The 23,378-nt window shown below is 48.9% G+C and overlaps 1 protein-coding gene across 1 annotated transcript in view; it reads right to left on the bottom strand.

The window, feature by feature from the left end:
• Positions 1–23,378, bottom strand: part of PLCG2 (phospholipase C gamma 2) — a 165,472-nt gene that overhangs the window by 21,629 nt on the left and 120,465 nt on the right. The window contains exons 25-31 of the mRNA XM_037816318.1: positions 22,335–22,492; positions 17,826–17,928; positions 16,199–16,408; positions 14,666–14,811; positions 13,649–13,763; positions 11,432–11,599; positions 5,913–6,001 (exon numbers count right to left, since the gene is read on the bottom strand). Of these exons, the coding sequence (XP_037672246.1) occupies positions 5,913–6,001; positions 11,432–11,599; positions 13,649–13,763; positions 14,666–14,811; positions 16,199–16,408; positions 17,826–17,928; positions 22,335–22,492 (989 nt within the window). The remainder of the gene's footprint in view (positions 1–5,912; positions 6,002–11,431; positions 11,600–13,648; positions 13,764–14,665; positions 14,812–16,198; positions 16,409–17,825; positions 17,929–22,334; positions 22,493–23,378) is intronic.

Genomic DNA, 23,378 nt, shown 5'->3' with positions numbered 1-23,378 from the left:
CGTCAAAGTTGCAACTTTTAGGGAACGTTTTACTCCCTGAGTTTTGCTGACGTTTGATTCTCTTAGCACCACAAGATTGTAATGAAAAATTTTCATACTGTGCTTCTTCTGTTTCAAGAACTCTTAACAAAATCACATGGTCGTCATCCTATAAGATGTAACCACACTGCAAAATGAACTATTCACTGGTTTCCACCTCATCATTGGCCTAGAAGTTTCTCTTCTGATTAAGGTTTCCATTGGATCAGGTGCCTTCTTGAAGTTTCCCTCAAATAGAATACATGATAGATCTAAAATCTGGCATATCCTCAGAGGCACATCCAATGCCTTAACACATGATGGCTGGACACCGACTGTGTGCTTGGGCTGTAGACCTTCAGCTTTGTCTTCAAACTTCCAGTGCTGAAGAGGACAAGTCCAGTGTTAAACTTGTTCGACTTTCTTTGTATATCGCTTTCTTTGTCTGAAAGTTTATTTGTCCTTGGAATTCAAAAATCTTAAGATATGACTAGAGGCGTGGTGTGGTGTGGGCATATTTTCCACTCATCCCACCTGGGACGCAGGGAACCCTTAAGCTGCAGATCAGGGAAAATTTCTTCCCTTAACCTGTTCATCCCTTGCTCTCCACCATCTGTTACCGTTTGCCCTTCTGGGTATGTTTGCAGTTAGGTTATTTGCACATGTCCCGCGAGCCTATCTTTTCCTTTAGGGCTTCCATCCCAAGCTGGGGTTTCTCTGGACTGTGGGACATTTCTTCCACATTCTTTCATGTCACTAATTCAGGTCTCAGAGACCGTTCTCTCTTGGTTTATGTACTGAATTTTTCAAGTTCCAGAAAGTCTTCTTCCATGCATCTTCCTGGATTATCTTGCAAGTGCTTATGACTTGAGTACTCAGGTCTTCATCTACAGCTTCAAAAGACTCTCTTGCAACTGCTCAGCCACCTGTACCAGGTGCTTACCAGCATCTTTCTTCAACTTGTTGCTTTGTACCAGTGTTTTTTTTTTTTTCCTTTGTGAGCTCATGGTTTTATCAGCTCAGAGCTCATGTCAAATTGTCGGGCCTTGAGTGGTAGACATAGCAGTGTCTGCTCTTTGGGGACAGCCTTGAACAAACTGGAAGATCTTTAGCCAGCTATCAAGGCAAAAGGAGGATCTTTTCCTGTGACTCCTGGTCTCCTCAGGTGTCAAGAAGTCTTCCCTCACCTCAAAAACCAGGACCAGCTTGCTGGCATGCAGCTTCCCCACCCCCCACCCCCGACACGCCAGTATTCCAGGATGCCAGCCTGTATGCTGTGGCCCTTCTCCAAAGGGACTCACCCCCCTGCTCAAGCTGAGCCCTTGCCCAGAGCCACCTCCTCCTGGTCTTCCCACTGGCCTTCCATCTGGGCACCTGAGCCCACCCAAGCATCCACCTGTCTCAGGACCAGTCCTCAAGAGATCCCGGGCAACCAGGTTTCTCAGGTGCTGCCAGTGCCCACATGGTGGTGACCAGGATGATATTCAAGCTGCCGTGCTTTCCTCAACCACCCTTGCTCATCTTTCACCCATAAAATTCTTCTAAATCTCACCAGTCTGGATCTTTTGAGTGGAGGCCACTTTCAATTAATGGCAAGACAGGCTATAATATATCAATTTAAAAGGAACTATTTACTTGCAGAGAACAATTTGACATACATAAAAATATATGGTCTTTTTTTCTTTGATCTATTATTCTATTACTAAATATCTAGCCTCAGGAAATGACATTTAATCAAAAAATGTTACTTACATGAAGACCTTCATCATTTATAAAGCAAAAAACTGCTAACAAAACTGTCCCTCGGTGGGAAGTGGCTGAGTGACTTAGGGTGCCTCTCCCTGATGGAATGGTTTGCTTTGACAATCACGTAACAGGTGGAAAAATGCTTCATGTCACAGATAAAATACAAAAAGAGCACACATTCATGTGTATGATAGGAATATAATTGCAGAAATATCACATGCAAAAAAATACAAGGCCAAGAAAATATACTAGATGCTAGCTGTGGTTATGTTCATGTTCCTGGTTTATGGGGACTCCTCAAACAACATCTAGGTGATAAAATAGTATTAAAAAAATACTCTTTACAACCCATTACACAGCTAAGAAAACAAAGGACTGAAAATTGATAAAGTAATTGTGACATGCAATTGGCTTCTCCAAAAGACGCGTAAAGTACTTATTGACAGTTTTCTGGGGATTTAAACACTATCTCAGCAAATGTGAGTCAGCTCCGTCTCAGCCCTTGACTGGATCAATCACTTGCTCAGACAATACTTTATGGAGGCTGTTTCCCAGTCGTTCCTTGGCATCAGGGAAGGGAGCTCAGTTCTCCCAAACACAACCCAGCCTAGCTCAGAGAGATGCTGTGCCAGTTTCGATATATTATGCGCACCCCCCCCCAAGCCATTTCTTTAATGCAATCTTGTGGGGGCAGATGAATTCATATTGATTAGGTTGGAATCCTTTGAGTGTTAATCAACTGGGTGAAATATTTAATTAAGTTATTTCCATGAAGATATGGACCCCTGCCCATTCAGGGTGGGTCTTGATTTAATCACTGGAGTCCTATAGAAGAGCTCACAAACAGAAGCTCAGAGCAGCTGAGTGGGACATTTTGGAGAGAAGCCAAGAACTGACACTGACATTTGGAGATGCTTGGAGACGTCTGGACATGCCAGCTTAGAGTTTGTTCCAAGGAAGTAAGAGAGGACCCCGACACCTAGATGCACAGGAGATGAAGAAGCTAAGAGAGACAAGCCCAGAGACATTTTGGAGAAAGCCATTTTGGAAACCAGAACCCCAGGACACAGAATCGGCAGACACCAGCCATGTGCCTTCCCAGCTAACAGGTTTTCTGGATGCAATCGGCCTTTCTTCAGTAAAGGTATGCTACTGTTGATGCCTTAGTTTGGACGCTTTTATGGCCTTAGGATTATAACTTTGTAACCAAATAAACCCCAATAAGCCAATCCATTACTGGTATTTTGCATAACAGCAGTATTAGCAAACTGGAACAGATGCTCACCCCCAGTGTGGGGCAGACATGCTGAGGGCACCTGGGATGGCTCAGAACCAAGTAACAGACATGGAAGTAAATAAAATCCCAAGAACCAGCAACTGAAATGAAATTCACACATACTCAACTTTTCCATTAAAACTCTTGCAGAAAGCAGATTTGTGTGAGTTGACTTTCCATTTGGAACTCCATGCAACTACTCCCGTGCCCACAACACACATGCGTGCACACACACCGTCTCGCTCTGTCTCTGGCTCCAGGGGCATCACCAAGAGCAGCCAAAACATTAAGCTTCCCTCATCAAGCAAGTCAAATCTGGATAAACATAATTTTCTTTTAAATCTACTAATCTTCTCTGCCACCAGTGATACCTAATCATTTAAATTATTTATAATGTTTCTGGGTTGTTTATGACAGCATTGCCGAGCAGTGTCTAGATAAATGCTTATCCTGCCACCATGCGAAACCACTATTATCTCTTTGCTTTTCTGCAAAATGTCTGCAGATGGGCTTTATGTACACAGAGAGGAAGTGCTGCTTCCCTTTCCCCAGAAGAATCCCAGATCCTTTGCTGAGCTGGGGCGAGGTGAGCTTGACCGAGCAAAGGGCCTTCAAGCGTCCCTGTTCAAGGATGTTGCTGAGGGCCCAGATTCTACAATTTTACAAGCTCTCCTGCTGAATTAATCCTACTAATTCCGTTTCTGGAAATGGATCCTAAGTCAATAGTTCTGAACTGAAGGAGAAAAAGGGTAACCACACGAGGATGTTCAGGACTGCCTTCTTCAGAAGTGGATTCCATCTAACTGCCCAACAGTGGAATGGTTAATCTGCAGTGGATCCATCTGATGGCAGAATCCACAGTCGTTTAAATGCTAATGATGATTATGCCATAGTTTGAAAAGTACTTCTATGCTAACTCTAAAGCAGTGCTTCTCAACCGAGAACAATTTTGCCACCCGGGGGACATTTGGCCACATCTGGAGAGTTTGGGTTGTCATAAGAGGATGCTACTAGTGTCTAGTGGGTGGAGGCCGGGGACGCTGCTAGACATCCTACAAGAGTCACACAGCCCAGCATGTCAGCAGTGCCACAGCTGGGGGAGGAGGGGACCCTGCCTTTAAAAAAAAAAGATACACGTACTTTTGTATTGTAACAATATTATCCCACCTATATAAAGAGTACAGACATCTCGGAAACAACAGACCAAAACGCTAAACTTTATTTACTCCCTTCCTCCCAAATTATAAAACTATTCTTTCCACAGAATCTGGCTATAGTTTTTTACTGTCAACCATTTATATAAAATAATACCTTCTGGCTTCAGTCTTTTAATGGACTTATTAAAGACTTCAAATCATGTTATTAATGACAAATTGACAAAAGCATAATTCATTCTAAAAGAGAAATTTAAAACTTGGGCAAATTCTCAAGAAGGATTTGTTGGCTGACTCAGTCACCCTGGTAAAAGGAGGAATTTATATAAACTTTCATGAAAGTCAGAGCATTTCTATCACAGGAAAAATCATGAAAGGTGATTTTTTTTTGATCCATAATTAAAGTTCAAGTGAAAACTAACTTTTATATAAACTTTAAATTTCTTTTTACAGTCAAAAGCACCACCATTTAAAATGGAAAACGGTCCATCATCCATCTCCTTAGTCACCATGAGCTTATTTTACACTAACAAAAAGGGACACCTTTCGCCCCCAGCCCCCGTGCCTTTTAAGTCTCCGCATACAGCTTTTACTGCCTTTGTCTTTTTGTCCTTATTTTCGCATCCTCTTCCATTCTGATGCTTCTAAAATGCTTTGAGGGGAAAACTACCAAGTTTGCTAAAACTGAACATAGAGGAGATGGCTATGCAGAAAAGCCTAAAATTCTTTCCTCTGAGTTAAGTTCATGAATTTTTAGCACAGGAGCATTGCTAGGGCTGTTTAAAAAGTCGTCCCCGTCCCCACCATCGCCCTCCCCATTTGACACTTCTTGGCTGTATTCTGGAAGTTGCCAAGTAAGCAGCTTCCAAATCACTGTTTAGTTCTTAGGGCCAGAGCAGCAACATTGCAGGCTGTGATTTCTCTGCCCAGGGAACGGCCAATTATTGGGAAACTTTATTGGCCACATATGAGACATTGCAAAACCACGCACCAAGGGGTTTGATTCTAGGGGAGAGGCCCTCGTGAAGATTCTCGAGCTCCAGAATCACAACCAATATCAAGACATTCTGCCACCATCTACTACCATCCAACACAAGACCTGAACTACCGACAGCTTGTGCAGCTTGTCCTGAGGGACCCTGTCTCATCCTTCAGTAGTCCAGTGAGCCCAGGATTCCCCCCAGGTCTTCCCCAACTGGTTAGTCGAAGAAGAAACCAAACGTCTTCAGGGCCCTGGAAAACTAAAAAGACCAAGAAAGGAGGCTTCTCCAGGCACAAAGAACCACAAAAGGACGGCCACTCACTGCAGGAAGTGGGATTGATGAATTCCCTTCCCAGGGACAGGCCAAGTCAGGCCCAGGCCCTCTGAAGGGAGTAGGCAAAGACCAGTAGGCAGGAAAAAGCACCCAAGAAGGATGAGTTTATCCAGGATAGCGTCATCTGGCTTGATCTTGCCCCAATGAAACCGGGAGGAACCCCTAAGGAGCCTCACCCTTTCTAACTATATTGCTACTAGAATTGTACAGCATTCTCCAAGAAAGAAGAATGCTGAGAAGAAAAACCCTGGCCCTCTGGGAAAATCTGTAGTGGAAAGGGATTCTTCTTTTAGGATGTCTCATGCTTGGGTTATGGGTCAAGTCTATCAACTCATGGGCCATCCCCATGACCCCCAGCAGGCAGAGCTCAGGGAACTGCAGATGGCACGCCACCACACTTACCAGGACGGGCCGCATCTCACAGAAAACCAGGAGGGAAGCCAGCTCGATGTCTTCACTGTACCCGTTCTTGAGAGGAACACATCTAAATCCTACGGCAAGAGTGGAAAAACAAACACAGAGGCAGTAAGTAAGGTGAGACATCACCTTCTTTGGGCTACCCAGGGATCCTCTGTCAGGTTCGAGGAGCGGAGCGGTCCGTGCCCAGTGCCAAGGCTGACTTTCTAGAAAACACAGTCACTACTCTGATGGTTCGGGAGAGGGGCTAGGGAAAGTGGGCTTGACTACCAAGTCCATACTGGGAGGCAAAGTAAAAATACCTGCCGTCCAGAAACAAAAATGATTCACTCAAACGAGAAAAAATTCAAACCCACAGAACATTCAGCCCTGAATTTAGAGTGAAGGCAGATGTGTTCAATTCCTTAAATACTCCTGAGGCCAAAAGACGTAAAAGTACTGACTATTTCCTCCACTTAGGCCTTTCCAAAGCCTTGGACAGCAAAATGTGTTTTATCTTTAAAGATTTCCGATGGGTGGAGATTTTACGGTCCCCGCGCAGTTCTGAGTGTCACTGACCGCCCCCCTCGGAAAGCTCTCAGAAAGCAGTCAGGACCTGCACTGGACGGTCAGCTCAGTGTTTCTTTTTATTGGAGGTTAAGTTGGTGCTGATTCTTTTGTCACCAGTAAGTAATATTTAAAGCAACACATCTCAAAGGTTGGTTGGTTTGCTTGTTTTAATTAAGTAGCATAAAATAGAAAGTAAAAATGGAGGTCTCCCCCACAGCCACCTATCCCAGAAGGAGCCGTCGTTTACGGCAGCTTTCCAGAGAAAGTCTGTAAGTATGCCTGAATTTCTTTTAAATCACAGATGACAGTACCTACCTAAGCAACTCTGAACTTTACAGTTTCCCTTTAACCCAGTGTCTTGGAGATTTACTTAGGTTGTTTTGAAAGCTTTTGATTTACACCATGTCTGCTGATTGTCCACCAGGGACAGTGACCACCTTAGGGTATTCCCACAGCTGCCACTTGCCCTCTGCCACTCAGGTTTGGGCTTGTTCAATTATTATTCTTAGTTCTCCCAGAGAACTTTGTACACTATTAGTGGATTTATCATCTTTAAGTATCTACCAAAACTCTTGCTTTCCACTGCTTAGGATGAGGAAATTGGCATGTTACATAACCCTGCGCCTTTCTCCCTTTCTTCTCCTAATTTGGGTAAGCTATGTTATTTCTACATCAACATAGTATGTAACATTTGCATTGTTTTGTAACCATAATTTTCCCATGAAATAAGGCTTAGTTATATTTTTCAGACGCTTTCTTGTGAGAAGTTTCAAGCATAGAGCAAAGGTAAGAGAACATTACAATGAATTCCTGTACACCCGTCACCTACCTTCCACCATTAACCTTTTCCTATACTTGTTTCATCAGTTATCCATCACTCTATCCGTCTTTTTCATATATATTTCAAAATCAGATGACGATGTCACTACACTTCCCCCTGAATACCTCAACTTGTATCTTATTAACTACAGCTCAATATTTGTTCCCCATTAATAGAAAATTTGCATACAAAGAAATGCCCAAAATGCACAAGTTTTCTAATGGCCCACTGCTCACCATCTTTTTACTGAACTTCTCCATGCATGGCCTGACCAAATTTGTCCTCTTTCGTTTTCTTCAAAATGACCTCATAGGACAGACCCTGAATTGCATATGTTTGAAAGCATCTGTCCTTTTATGCTTGAGTGACAGTTTGGGTATAAAACTCTAAGGTCACCCTCTTTTCCATGGAGGATTTGGGGGAGATTGCTCTTATTGAATACTACTGGAGAAGTCTTCTGGTCTATTTCCCCCTTGTAGGTGATAAGATTTTTTTGCTGGTTTGTTTCCTGGATAGCAGAATTCTTACAGTATATACTGGTGCTTCCCCAACTTTAATGTACATGTGAATCATCTGTGGATCCTGTTAAAATGCTCATCCTCACTTGAAGGTCTGGGGTGGGACCTGGAATTGTCTAACAAGCCGGTCTGTTGCCCATCCTTTGAGATGAGAAGCCTAAGTCTAGCCCCGATGGCCTTTCCATGCAGGGGTGCCCCAGGCTGGTTGGGGAGCCCGTGTACTGTGCATGAGCTTCCTAATTAGGAGAACTGAGCTCTGTCTACTCACAGTGTCTCTGGCTCCATGCGCCTCTGGTTACTGCCCAAGCCTCATTTTTTTTTTGCACAGGACAGCCAGCCCTTCAGGTCTAGAGGTTGTGTTAGTTTCCTAGTGCTACAGCATAAACCATGGGAATTGGCTTGTGGTTTTGCAGCTAGAAGTCCAAGGCCTCGTCAAGGCGATGCCTTTTTCCCCGAAGACTGGCATTCTGGGGCTGGCCGCCAGGGTTCCATGGTCCTGGGTTCCTCTGTCCCGTGGCGAAGCACCTGGTGGTCTCTCCTGGCCCCTTCCTTCTCTTCTGGCTGCCCCTCTATGGCTTTCTCTGTCTGAAATTCATTCCTCTTTTAAAGGGCTCCAGTGATAGGATTGAGACCATCCTGGTAGAGGTGGCCACACACAAAAGGTCCTCCTTACCGTGGGTTCACCCCACAGGAGTGGATTACATTTAAGAACATGCTTTTTGGGGGTACATACAGCTCCAAACCACCACAAAGGTAAAAGCTGCTTCCTAATGTCTGTAAAAACAGAGTTTGATCTCTTTTTATTCTTGCTGTCATGTTTTGTTGTTCCACAGGGAAAGGGAAAAAGAGGCTTGGACTTAAAGCATCTGGCGGGTCGTGAGAGGAACGCAGGGTTTGAAGTTAGACCCTCCTGGGTTTGAATCCAGCTCTGGTCTTAGCAGGGTGTGACCTTGAGCCAGTTAACCAGCACCCCATGCCTGAAAGGGAAGATGATAAACTCCTTTCACAGGATTGCTGTGGGGATTAAAGAAAGAGTTGAAGGCACCTAACATAGCAAATGCTGGTTTCTGCCCTTCCAGAGCTCCTGCCAGCTTAACAGCTTAAGTGTGTCCCTAATGACCACAGGCAAAGTTTCTTTTGGAGTTCAGAAGGCCCCCAGTGCCCTGCGCACCAGGGGATGGTTCATTTTATTCCATTCCCACCATGAGTTTGTCCGTGCAGGGGCCCTGCTGAGAGCAGGAAAGGAGGCAGGCGAGACCCCCGCTGAGCACATCTCACACAGTCTGGGGATGGGGTGGGGGGCCCCATTTGTAATCATCCTGGAGGTTTTGTGTGTGTTTGTTAATGCTCCAAGCTAAATCATGGGATTTTCTAGGTGAATCGGCATGATTTGGTGACCAGTAAGGGGGGGGGGGCGGGTTCCTCAACCCTGGTCTTTCTCCAAGGCCCCGGGAGGGGCCACGAAGCTCCAGCCCACGGTGTTTCGAGGGGCAGCGGTACCTTGGTATCTTGGTACCTGATGTCTGGTACCAAGAGAGGTACCAGACATCAGGCCTCTGCCACTTGCAAATGGACACTCTTTACTAACATAGTAAAGTATGAAAGTTGGTATTTCTGAAGTGCTAAAAAAAAAGATGGTTTAAATATTTTCCCAAATTCTCATTTTAATACACTCATTTGCTTAGGAATTCATGTCCTTAATGTGCAGCCCCCATCTAGCTCTGTTTTCTCAGCGCACCCCACGGTAGGCCCAGGAATCTGCATTTTCTAACCCAACCCCTGGTAGTTGGGTGTGGGGGTTATCAAAATCCTCTACAACTTCCAACAGCTTCTGACACCAACTGTATTGGGATTAGAAACCTCAATCAGCACCAGCAGATAGCTGCCAAGTCACTGGATCCACTTAGACTCAGACTCCCTAGGTGAGGCCAGATCCCACAGCTTGTGGTGATCCTCTACAAACTGTCCTTCAGGCTCCAGCCGCAAGTTCAGGGGTCCAGGCCGCCCGCACTTCTGATCAACTGGCTATAAATTTGGGAGTACCCACCCCACCTTGGGTTCAGTACTTCACTAGAATGGCTCACGAAACTCCCTGATAGCGCTAGATTAAGAAGAAGCTGGAAGAAGGGCAAGGGCTGGGAGGGTCCCAAAGGCGACCTTCTGTGACTTTCTCCGCGTGGAATCAGAACACGTCTCCCTCCCAGCAGAGATCTCCTCAATCGCAGAAGCTCACTGGAGTTTAGGGGGCTCCTTCCTTTGGCGCAACTGAGCTCAACCTGCAGGCCCCTCCCTCCCAGAGGTCAGGGAGGGGGCTGCTAGGAAGTGACTCAGAGCCCCAGCCCCCACCCTAAGGCTGCAGGGTGGTCCTGGGCCCACCACGGAGAACAAAAGCCCCTGCAGAGGGGGCTTCCCCAGGAACTGAGGACGAAGAGCAGCCAAACTTGGCATTCTCCTGCATCAGGCCAGTGCCCAGTAGTGGGAAAAGGTCAGATTTATGATACTAAGAAAAGCAGAAATTTAGGAAATAATCTAACACATTCCAAGTTTAGAAAAATAATGAAAAGAGGGCCTAGTTCATCTCCCCAGTGAGTCCAAGGTTTCCCAACAATGTCAAGAGAAAAGTCTCTATTTGTATACAAATAACTAAAATGATAGTGCGTTTTTATCTTAAAGGCAAACAAAATGTGATCTGGATAAAAATGGGAACAGTGACCTCGTGAGGAATCCAGAAGGATCTGTGATGTTACTTCTTGTGCATTGGAAATGCTGAGGAAGGGAGAAGAAGGAAATTCAACATCTAGCCAGGGCCCTTTGTCAAATGTTATACATAAAATCCAGCAGACTGTAGTACACTGAACTCCAGCGGGAGAGTAAATCATAGAAACCACATTCAACACAGGGTAGCCACGTTTGCAGAGTAGCAACTTTGATAAGTGGCCCTAGAAGCAGCACTGAGCTATGGGTCCCAAATCCCTCCCCGGAGCAGAGAGGGGCTCCTCAGTCTGTCTGGGATCCACTGGGGTAGGGCATCCTGATCCTTGAGAGCTGGTCCTAAACCACACGGAGGGTTGTGTTTTGTTTAGCATGGATGAAAATCACAACAATTTGAAGAAATAAATCCGACCATCCACAGCTTAACATAACTTGCTCAAGACCACTCAGGAGATGTGAACCCAACTCAGGCCAGGGGCTCAGCCTTGCCTTACCACCAGCCTGTGTTGCTAACCAGGAAAGTAGAAGAGCTCAGACCAGACTCAGCCCTGGCTGGGGAGAACAGCTCCTCACATTCCAAAAGGGACTCGAACCATGGTGTTGCAGCTCCAAGTTGACAGTCAACATCTACTGTCACGTGCAGATGTCCCAGCTTTGAAGTACACAGCCTCCCACCGCACCTTCTCCCTCCCATAGTGTGCTAAGTGGCAAAGGACGGGCGGTCAGTTTGCCAGCTCACAGCGCACATCAAGAGGAGAAAAGCTCTCCAAGCCACCCAGTCGTTTTGCAGTGATCTAATGAAACTTTGGGGATGGGGGTGGTTTCTCCATTCTTTTTAAAACCAGCAGCACACACCAAAGCATGATGCTAACCCAAATTGACCATCAAATTAGACGGCCTCTTACCTGACTTGATCCCTTTAATGGGGTAAGTGGCGTGAGCGAGAAAATTGGGATCGCTGAACATATCTTCCTCATAAACCACAAAGCGCAGAAATGCGAGGTTTGGGTCATAAATTTCGAATGTCACCTTCTCCTGTGTGGCAGCCCAGATGGGGCTTAAGCCATTGTCATCTGGGAAGAGATCACAGCTCATTAGAGGCCGTCTTCAACCAGTTCCTCTTGGTACAACTCTCTCTGCATCCTGTTAGCAGCCTTGTGAATAAATATGCATCTATGCCAAGATCTAAGAAAATCTGAATAATTACTGCCCACCACCACCTCCACCACACAGGACACAAGCCTGGCACAGCTGCCATGACAGGAGACCACCTGCCCCTGTGTACATCTCCCACCTCAACTCCCTGGGAAGGCAGAGAGGTGGATGGCAGAGCAGGGGTAGGTGGTTTTCAGAAGGGCAAAAAGGAGAAGGGGTTCTCAAGAAGGGAGGGCCTGGGAGCTGCATCCCTTAATCTGAGATAAGGTGAGTAGGTAGAGGCTCATTGAAGAGAGAGATAGTTGCATGTTCTAGAACTGTCAGGGAAGAACCCCAGCCTCATTGAGGAACGCAGGAAGGATTAAGCCTGCCACACTCCGTAAATGCCGACAGCAGACGAGACCTCATGCAGGAGAGCAAAAGGGTTGGTTCCCTGCTCAACAAACAGTGTGCGGTGGCAGCAGTTGTGCCAATGCCCCTTCCCCACCAGATGACATGACAGGCTGAGAGAGATGCTACGTATACAGTGGGTTGTGCCACATCTGCGGGGCCCAGGACCTAGCAGTTTTGGGGCAAGCAGTTCCTGGAGTCACCCTGTGGCCAGTTGCAGGAGCCGCTCAGCACCTGGATGCCTGCAGTCTGACCCACGCAGCAAGAACGCGTAGGGGTGCTCAGAACCCCTGGCCAGCTGCCTCCCCCCACAGCATGATGCTCTGCTCTGCAGCTCTGGGGGGCTGCTGTATTGGAGAGCAGGCTTCAGGCCCCCTGGTGGGAGTGCCCCTTGGAAAGGCCAAGACTGACTGTTGGGGTAAATTCAATGCCCACAAGCACCACCAGCTTTAGCATCAGCCAAGAACCTTCCAGTCTGATGATCCCACCCTCCTCCTGAGACTCGATGTGGCAAATGTCTCAGTCTCTGTCCCCAAACATCTCTTCCCTGTAGGACATCACTGACCCAAACACCACCGAGGCCCACGTTATGCCAGAGCAACAGTGAAATCACCATTTCTCGGGACCGACTGGCCAGCCTCTGAATGACCCAGAATGCCTGACCTCCCCTGGCTAACCTCTGCCAGGCAGCCCACCCCCCCAGAAGGCACAAGAGAAAAGGAAAGGAGCCCCAAGTCAAACTGTTTTGTTTCAGTTTAGATGTCCTGAGTAACATTGTAGGTACCAAATTATAGGCTGAGTAAGAGGCGGTGTGAATTATCAGTGGATTCCTTCTTGGCTTGATGATCTGTACGTGATGTATGTGAATTGCATCTATACCAAGAGCTAAGAAAATCTAAATAAATTTTTTTTCCAATAAGCAACACAGCTGCTGCAGCAGCCCTGGCTCTTGGTGAGCAGGCAGAGGAGACCACCTGCCCCTTTACACCTCTCCCAGCTCCACTCCCCTCCAGAGACCCGACTCGCCAGTTTAACTGGTCAGTGCTGGTGTCGGTCGTCAGGCCGCCTTTTACTGGGGGGCAGGGATGTTGCACCTCGAAAGGCCCCAGGTCAGGGTCTTCTCCCGGCTTCCCTGAGAACAGCAAGCATTTCTCTTGTCCCTCCTGCCACCTTGGAGTAAGATCACCCAGCTCGGCTGACTCCCTTGGGACCGGACAGCCCTCCTTCTCTCTCCCTCCGTCTCTCTCCTTCTTTGCCTTTACTACTGAGCAGATACACAGGTCGGGGCTGTTGCACAGAGATGACCACCCCTACGTCATGGCGCTCGGGGTGGGAGCCTCACCCAAGATGCCCCACCTGAGTTGTGTGCACAGACACACCACATTGGGTACGGGCCCCGCTCCGTAACAGTGCCCGTGTTCCCTGAGCTGAAGCTTAGCAGGGCAGAGGGAAAAACGAAAGGACCCAGACAGCAACACTACACTACAAAATCCCCAATGCCCCAATAAACAGCATCCCCGACATACATTTCGACTTGCTTTGGGGTTGAAAAGAAGAAAGAATCATCGGCAACTTACTCACAACTGTTGTCTTAAACTTGTTGTTGTCGTACTCAGTGCCGCATATTTCCACCTCTACAAAGGGACAGGCGATGCTCCGGCCAAGCTTGGGGAGATGGCGAGCACCAAGAACCTAGGACACCAAAGGTAAGTACCCAAATCCCCCAGATATATCCTGCCAAGAGATAAACACACCAGGCACGGTGGCCGAGCGTGGAGGCCAGTTTGGGTTCAGAGTCTGTGTGAGCCTGCATTGCCAAGAGGATTAATTTACTGGAGAAACCAGAGCTCCTGAAGTGGAAACCCACATGGTTTCCCTTTCAGGAAGGCAGAGAACTGATTTGGATCCCCCAGGGGACTCCCCAGGGTTGCAAAGCCATCTAAAGATGGAGCCAGGATCTGACCTCCCCATGACATCTTCGCAACAGGTGGCTCCCACCTGCGCACATCAGTGAGCACACCCAGCCCAGGTGGGCAGATAGAGAGGGGAAGGCTGGTAGCCTTTTGGTAACTGGTCTTCATTTAAAGACTTTGGGGCACATATGCTTTCTTTATATTTCCTTAATCATATGAGAAACAGTTCATTTCTCTACCTTCCGCGGTTTTCAATAGAGTTTAGAAAAGCAAGACCACAAAGTTGGATGAACTGAAAAAAGATTTGAGCCCTGAAACTGGCCAATGCAGGACAAACTTTCTCCCTTGGTAAAGGACCAACTGGCCAACTCTCCCCTGCTTGATTTATACCTTTTCCTGGCCAGGGGCTGACCCTGCTGGGACACCCGAGTCCCTGCCGAACCCTAAAGGTGTTTGGACCCAGTGGGAAGTGGATTCAGACCTCACCCCATAATGACAAGGTTGGTGACCTGCATGGGTTTGGAGAAGACCCCTCTCCCTTCCCCCAAATGATTCTATACAACACCCTCCCTGGTGTTAACAGTTGAACTGAGAGGACCACAGCACCAGCACCAGGGACCCCTGAGAATTGGCGGAGGGGAGCCCCAGCTACCAGGCGAGGAAGTGGGGCTGGGGCTTCACCTTGACCGTCAGAGTCATCCGGATCTTCCTCTGCGACTCCGGAGGTGTCGGGTCGTACTTCTCTGATCTCATATTCTCAGGCTGCAGGACATAGCCCGTCCGCCCGTTGAGGGAAAACAAGGCGTGATTCATCTGCATGTACTTATCTGGAAGCAAGGTGAACACGAGCTCGTGGGCCTCCTGGGCCAGGACTCACTAGGTGCTAAATGACCTATACTTTTTTCCAAAAATAATTTGAGGCTGTTGTTAAAATAGATATCTGAGTAGAAGAAAATATGGGATTTTTAAAAAATCTCAGGCTGGGGAATACCTTTCCAAGTATGCTAGCAAACCCAGAACCATAAAAGAAAAAAGTACTTAAAAACTGCTAGAAGATAAAAAATCTCTACATAGAAAGAAAAGTCATTTTAACTCAAATGATCAGTCAACATATATGCATAAACTTTTTAACCTGTTGAGAGCTCAGATAAGATTATGCTATAAATACCTACACCTCGTTAGAAAAATTGGGTAAAAAGCATACACAGTTCACAAAAGAAATGTTCCAGTGGTCAGTGTTACTGGTAAGAAAAGACATACCAATAAGAGATTCAAAAGTGCAATAAAACTAAGTTGGTGAAGTTATGCCCGAAATGGTGTTTTCAAATGTTTTACCCATTCACAGTCCAACCCCTAATCTCCAGGGAGTGCAGTTTGGCCAAGTTTCTTAGCTCAGACACAGCTGGTCCAGGGGCTCAACGTCTCTCTCCAGAGCCAAGTGGATCAGAATGTGTAAATGCACATGCTGTGTGACCCACACTGCAGTTCTGAGCATCTCATTCCGCAGGTGTGCGCCTACATCTGTGAACGACACTCGTGGGAGGTCATGGAAGGCAGTACTGTCTGCAGTGGTAAATGATGGGGAATAACCAACGTGGGTGTCGACAGCAGATGTGTGAGATCAATTACAGTCCCATTCACAGGAATACTCTGCAGCTATGGTGAAGAATGTAAAAGGAGTTACAGATGGTGGATCCCCAAGAGAAGCTGAAATAAGAACAACAAATGTGCAGAGCTTCGGGCTCTTTGCTACTATCTGTATGAAAAAAGCTTTGCATGCTGGTTTTTCCCAGCATATGGATACCTCTGGAAGACAGCCTGAGCATGAAGCCCTCAAAGAGGGATGGACCAAGAGGAGAGAGCCCCAAATACAGCCATTGAGCACCTGGATCCAGCTGTGCCTGAAGCTAAGAATCAACTCCTGGACTTTCTAATCCCATGAGCTAATGCATCTCCTGTTCCTCCCAGGCCAGACTGACTCAGCTTCTGTCACTTGAACTCAGGAGGCCTGCCTGACTCAAGTGCCATCGGTTCCCTCCGTCACTCCACTCAACTGATGGGCCTGGCTCTAGCATCCTGGGTGGATACTGAGAGCTCCTAAGACAAGGAGTGCTTGTTCTGGGACACTGGTATCAGCCCAGTGACTCCAGCCACTCCTGCCTGGAATGACCCAAGGCCTTTTTGATATCCTGGCCACACTCGGTCCTCCTTTACCTGCAGTCTGGAAATTGAGCGCCACCATTTGTGAGCCACACAGCCAGAGGCGGAAGGGATCGTAGTTTGACGAGTCAACCCTTTGTCCCTTTGGGTAGACACGGGTCAGGCCCTTTTGGTTGTACTTCACAAGATCGATAGGTTTCTGTCTGATGATGCTGTCAGCCTTGGTCTCCACAAAAGAGCGGATTTCTCGGAAGTCGGGGTTTTCTGCACGCACAGGGAAGGAAGCCACTGTTTGTTTTGCGTTGCAGCCATGCATTTTTTCAATACTTAGTGCAGTGGTTGGATGCTCAGGTTGTAAAATAAAACAAGTTATTTCTAAACTCTTTGACAAGACATTCAAGTGGTTATGATGATATTACCCTGTGACTGCTATGGATTCTTACCTTCCAGGGGTCCCAGATATTAGAAGAGGTCCCAGTTTTCCCACAGCTTGTAGTCTAGGATTATTGCAGTTTATTTTTTGTTTAAAACTACCAACAGCCTTGATCAAGAAAACCCAAAAGTGGTACAGTTGTGGAAAGAGGGAGGTGTGGATGGTTTTAGAAATGAAGACGCAGAGAAGAGATCGGGCATCATCATCCAGGATGTTAGACCCCAGACAAACAACCCAAGCTGCTGCCCAGAGGTAGGGATGTGATAGGAAGGGGGGGTGCCTGGTGGGTGAGGGGAAGAGGAATGGTAGCAGCACAGGGTCGCGCAAGCATGCTTGGTGGGACACCCAGGTGACGAGCACACGAGCATGAGCCTGGCCAAGTTCGGCTCTAAGCCTTGGCTTCCTGCTCTGGCTTGGGAAGGTGCCTGGGGACCAGCCTCCCACTAACAGGTAACTGCGGTTTACTACTATCTCTCCAGTCCTCCATCCTGGGATCACCAATTACTGAGATCAAAGATAATTTCTCAAAAGGCTCCAAGAAACAGGGAATAAAATATGAGCAGCTTCGCTCATTACGGGATCATCAAAAAACTTGCCACTGGAGAATCTGGCAGACGATCCATGTCTGCCTCCCTCTGTGGTCAGCTGAATAATGACCCCCCAAAGATATCCAGGCCCCGTCCCTGGAATCTGTGAACACTACCTTAGGTGACAAAGGGGTCTCTGCAAACCTGAGTAAATTAAGGCCCTCGGGATGGGGAGAATATTCTGGATTATGCAGGTGGGCCTTAAATATAATCACAAGTATCCCATAAGGGAGAAGCAGAGAGAGATCCGACCCATCAGTGGAGGAGGCGGCCACTGACCTCAGGGACGGACATGGGAGGGGGCGGCCACAGCTCCACAACACCCAGAGCCACCGGGAGCTGGGCGAGGAGCTGGGGGAGCGCGGCCCTGCCCACGCCTCGATTCAGTCCCGGGAAAGTCACTTGGAAATTCTGGCCTCCAAAACAGTGAAGAGAACAAATGTGTGTTCTTTTAAGCCACCGAGTTTGTTGTAATTTGTTACAACAGCAATAAAAAACAAATACCCTAAGAGACTTCCTACTGAAGCCACCAGAAGGGCCTGTCGTGCCAGCGTCCCCACGCCGAGGACAAGCGGTGAGGCTGCCGCCCAGGGCAGGTAAGAACGAGCAGGAACCACACTCACTTCACCCCCTAGAAGACCGAGCCACGGGGAGAGGTTACCTAGATTGTCCTTGGTTTTGCTGGTGGGTTTGCAGTAGACGACCAGGTCGGAGAGCTCAATGGCGATGGACTGGTTCTTCTCCCAGTACCTCATGTTGTTCTCCTGCATCGAGTCAATCGTCGTCAGTTTCGGCCCCCAGCCCCCCACCTCTTCTGGTCAACAGTTTCTTCCGCTGCCTCTTCCCCACCCCAAGCACCAACCCCCGACCCTTTCTCCCTCTCTCTTTTCCTCTAGGCCCTCAACCCCACCAGCCCCTTCCCCTCTCGCAGGCTCGGATCTTTAATCCCTTACTTAGGAAACCCCTGCCCTGCCCCTCATTCCTTCCTCTCACTGCCCAACTGCTTGACCAAGTCGTTCCTTCCTCAGTTTTGTGTCCAGCTCAGCCCCTGGCATCACCCTCGTCAGGACAGGGTCCTCTTCTGTCACCACTCCACCCTCCTCAGCCCTCTGCTGTCTGCCTCTTGCCCTATCCCCTCCCACAAAAACACAGTTATCACTCAGCAGTTCTAGTCCCCGAAGTCCATGACCTCCCGTCCTCGTGAGCCCCGCAGGCCACCACCCTGTCCTCTGCACCCCTCCGCCCTGAAATGTCCACGACATCCTCCCGCCCCGACTGTGCCCGTCCCTGCTCTGCCCAGGCCCACGTGCTCCGGACCAGGAGACAGCTCCACTCCAGGGAAACCACGGTCAAGTCCAGCTCCTCCTGAGGGAGATGAGCTCCCCACCTGACCCCAAACCAGGAAACCCCTCAGGCCTCCCCATCTCAGACGCTCATGTTCTCCTTGGCCAAGTGGGGCCCTGAGAGACTGTTGTAGAGAGTGACAGTCACCATTTGGGGATGCATCTTAGTACACGTCACATGCCATGGGCTCCTTGGATAGTATCTCCGAGAGTCCACACATCCCCCTGTGTGGCAGATTTTATCTCCATTTTGCAAAGAAATCGCAGCACGCAGAGAGGTTAGGCAGTTTACCCCAGGCTGCGTAGCAGTGACAGAGCCAGCCCGACCCAAAGCCCCCATCCCCACCCCACACTTCGACTCTGCGTGGCTGACATGCCCCAGCGGCCACCGGCTCCCGGAGGTGACTTCTCTACACAGCCTGTTGTGTCCAGCCCTGAGGTTCACACCCTGGGTCCTTCTGAACCACAGCCCTAAGCTCCCGACTCCCCACCCTGTGGCCAGCGTCTCCTCTGGACTCTGCCCAAGCCACTCCCTCTCTGTGAAGCCTGCGGGGATCACTGTCCCCCACACCAGGAAAGGGGCCTTGCCTTCCTCAAGCCTCCTGGAACACTGGCCGTCTCGCTCTGTCTTAGCATTGCCCAGCCATGCACCGTGCCTCCCCGACTCGCTCATCAGTGCAGTTCAATGCTAGTTCCCAGGTCTTATTTCCCACCGAGATACATCCCTCGAGAGTGGGTCTCGGCAGGTGCCATGTGCTCAGGTGACAGGTAGTGATTAGTGAGAGAAGCGACACGGCACAGTGGTTAGAAAAGGGGGAAGTAGAGCAGAGTCCCAGGTTCAAAACCTGGCCCTGCTCTTTATCGGCTGTGTCATTTGGGCAAGTCTTACAATCTCTGTGCCTCAGTTCCCGCGACTGTAAAACGAGGCTAACATGAGTCCCACCTTGTGGGGCTGGAGTGAGAACTAAACAAGGGGGCCTTAGCTCCTGCCTGGCATGAGGCAAACACTCAACAAATGTGACAACTCAGACTGCCCTGGAGATACCTCCCCTCTGCAGAGGCTGGGAAAGTCCATTCCTGGGAAACAAGCAGGCATGGCCACCCGATTTCCTCCATAAGATTGCCCCAGGAGGGCACATCACCAAGACAGCTTTGAATGTGGCCACAAGCCTCCAAAATTTTGCCCCAGCCCATCAACACACACCCAAGTTTCATCAGACCTTACTACACTCCCTGGGCGCAAAGCAAGGCATAGCAAGCAGCAAGGCTAGAGGGGAATGCGGGGATGGAATGGGGCCGAAGCAAAGCAAAGATGATGTCGTCCAGACAGTCAAGAGCAAAATGCCTGTTTCCCTGAAGCCAGAGTTTGTTTCTTTTTTCAAATGTTGGAATTTTCTCCTGCTCGTTGGGTCAACGTGCCTTTGTGCTCCAGTTTTCAACATGGAGTTGTTCTGGGTGAGGAAGCCTCACCTCTCAGGACAACAGAATTGATTAAAACGAGGGTGGAGTGGGGTAGGGCACCCTGCACTGGTGACTGATCATGGAACTTTGGCTTCAATCACAAAACACAGAGCCACGACAGTGAGTGGAGCTTCACGTTTTTCCCTAGCTCAGCAGGAGTCAGTATCAATTCAATATGAAATGCCAGTGGCTTCTTCAAAATTGTATAAGAATAACTCTCTAGACCGACAGACTTGGCCCATCAGGCCATTTAGAACACAAAGTCACAACACACTTCAGTGGTTAGGCTTCAGATGAATTTTGTTATTGATCTACTGGTTGCCACAACTGAAGGAGGATGGTGACTGGATAAAAACATAGAGGCTGAGCAGGTTCTTAGGGGCAGGCACAATTGTGAGCTCCCTGCAATGAGCTAAGAGTGCATCTCAGGTTGGTTTCCCAAGGGCAGAACAGGGACTTCTCCTCATGCCCCCACCAGCTCCTGGTACAGGGTGGTTGTGCCCAAGCAGATGGGTGACTCTTAGTTTTCAACCTTCAAATGCAATAAGAAGGATTTAAAAAATATTTCTTGTGAAATCTTAACAAATATAAAAACCAATTAAAAGGAAATGTAGATCAAAGGCATAGAACAGCAGCCTTGGAGAGAGCCAAGCTTAGTTTGAGAAAGATATTACTCAGTGGAGGCAGGAAGTGGGTGGGGGTGGAGTGTGAACGACAGCAAGAACTTGTAAGTGAACTCACATTGTTCTCCATTAAGAGAAGTGGAGACAGCCAGTGTGTACCAGGCAATATAAAGGGGCTAAGAATTTGCTCACTGCTGTTTGTCTCTGTTTTCAGCTAGAGGAGCCTGGATGCACTAAATGGGAGGATCACGTGCTGGTGAATCAGCGGGCACACAGATTGTGATGACAACCATTCAGCCGGCAATGAGCACACACCCAGGGGGAAGGGGAAATGACTTTTCAAGTGACCCTCGGCGCGGTGGCGCCCTCTTGTGCTTGAGAGCTGTCCTGTGTCAGAGGCACCAGAGGGCAGATGCCTCCATCAGGAAAAATGGGAACAAACTCATGGCTCATCCCAAGTGGCTGGCGATGGTGTGACAAGCCCGGGAAGACTCGGGAGCCAGATGGAAAGCCTCAGGCTGCATTCTGGGACAGGGAAGAGATGAGGGCCCCTGCCAGGAAGGGCGCCCAACTGACCGTCCCTCCACAGAGAGGCTTCTAAAGAAAAGGATTTCACTCCAGGGGAGCTGAAAGAGTGATTCGTGGGTCCTCTGCGGACCACAGACAGGCCAAGATGTGAGGCCCCCAGGATAAAGGGAAGACAGGCTGATCACTCTCTGGACCCTAGAAGAGAGCAGCTCATTGACTGCATCAGAAGTCAGAGGAACCCAAGAGGTCCCAGGAAAGTTTCATAATCAAGCTGTATGGATCAAGATCTACCTTACAAGCTAGTGGGGACATTGGAAACCCTAAAATTTCTTCTGTTTTCTGACCACAAGAAAAAGCCATCAGCACCTTACTCCATCATCCAAGATGTGACAGTAGTCCCCCACATCACTCTGGTATGATGATACGATAATTAAATACCATCGTGGACCGAGCCCTTGCTGTGTGTCGTGCACTGAGCCTAGCACTTTCCATGCACTGTCTCGTTCCACCTTCACTTCGTCTTTGGAGCTAGGTATTCAGTTCCTCTTGTTGCAGACAAAGAAACTAGGCTCAGACCAGTTTGGGTCCTTGCCCAGGGCCCAGCCCTGCTAGCATTCAGACTCCTCCAGTCGGCCTAATTCCAAACCTCCTGTTCCGACACAGGATCTCACACCTTCTCAAAACACTTCTAGCCAAGTACTGTCACTCCAGAGTAGCACTGCAGAGTCCATTCTCTAAGTGGAATTCCTCTGCAAGAATACCAACCTTTGGAGGGAAAGAACTGGGTCTTATTTACTGCTCTACTCCCAGGGCCCTCCGGGTCTAGAGCAGCAGAGCCCACTGAATGCTTCTGTGTGTAGGATGCAGGACGTGTGGTACAATGTTTAGAAAACAAGAAAATGTTCCCTGGGGATGGCAATGCTTGCCTGGTAAGCTGAGAAGGCAGCCAGGCCCTAAACATGGAGAGTCACTGAACACCCACTGAGCCTTCTGAAGCTTCCAGCTGGACCCAGCACTTCCCGTGGGACCTCCAGTGTCCCTTCCCTCTTCCTATGAGTGACAACCCCCCTCTCTGAACCCACCTCATCTCCCCGCGTTCCACGTGGCCCCCGAACCTGCTCCTCCTGCCACCCAGACCTGCCCAGGGCCTCCGCAGTCGGCACAAGGCCCCAGCACACCAGGCCCACCTGAGCGGCAGGGGAGAGAGGTGCCCACCTTGGCGCTGATCTTCCAGGTGATCTCCCGGATGCTCTGAAACCACTCGAACAGCTCCTCCACCCTGTCGGTGGCGAACTCCACCGGAGGGTCCCCCTGCTTCTTGGGCTCCAGGATGAAGACAAAAGGCTTCTGGTTTTTCCCTTGTGGGGATTTCACTGTGGGAGGGAATAACAAAAGACCAGTCGACCTGGGAGAAGGCCACACGGCCAGGCTTCCTGCACCCCAGTCCTTTCTGTCCTGGACCAAACCAAGCTGCCGGTGCGGGGGTCACTGCCTGGGCATCTGCTTTGTGGCGCAGTCTCAAGATGCTTCATGGGCGGTGTGGGTGAAGCCCATGGCCGGGGCAGCAGGGCCTGCCCGAGACAGAGCCGGTCCTCACGCCCGGCTCCTGGAATGTGGCTTATTTGGAAGTAGGATCTTTGCGGGTATAATTACATTACAGATCTTGGGATGGGATCCTCCTGCACCTAAAATCCAATGGCAGGTGTTCTTATGAGAGAAAGGAGAAGGGAACTGAGAAACTGGAAAGGCCACGTGAGGACAGAGGCAGAGTCTGCAGTGAGGTGGCCACGAGCCAAGGACACCAAGGATGGCCGGCAGCCAACAGGAGCAAGGACGGGCTTAGGACAGACCCTCCTTCAGAGCCCCCAGAGGTCCGACCCTGCCAACACCCTGATTTTGGACTTCCAGCCTCCAGAACTGTGAGGGGAAGAAACATTCTGTTGTTTTTAAGCCATTATGTTCCCGGTGGTTGGTTACGGCAGCCCCAGGAAACGAATACAAGATGCAAAAGTATTTTACGGATCTGAAAATTAAGGCTACGAGGAGAAATCACCTGCCGAATGTTATAGTTGCTAGCGTTTCTGAGCTCTTTTATGCCAGGCAATATGCTAAGCAGCTTGCATGCACAGTGTCTTGTTTAATCCTTAAAACAGCCTTGGGGGATGTTGCTGTTAATATTCCCATTTTATAGAAAAGACCACTGAGGCTCCCTGAGACAGGGGAACAGGTGTGGGGAGCAGGGGGGACACACCTGGCAGT

Source organism: Choloepus didactylus, chromosome 22, assembly GCF_015220235.1.
Source record: "Choloepus didactylus isolate mChoDid1 chromosome 22, mChoDid1.pri, whole genome shotgun sequence".
Classification (NCBI taxonomy): domain Eukaryota; kingdom Metazoa; phylum Chordata; class Mammalia; order Pilosa; family Megalonychidae; genus Choloepus; species Choloepus didactylus.
This window is presented reverse-complemented; position numbering and strand designations above follow the sequence as displayed.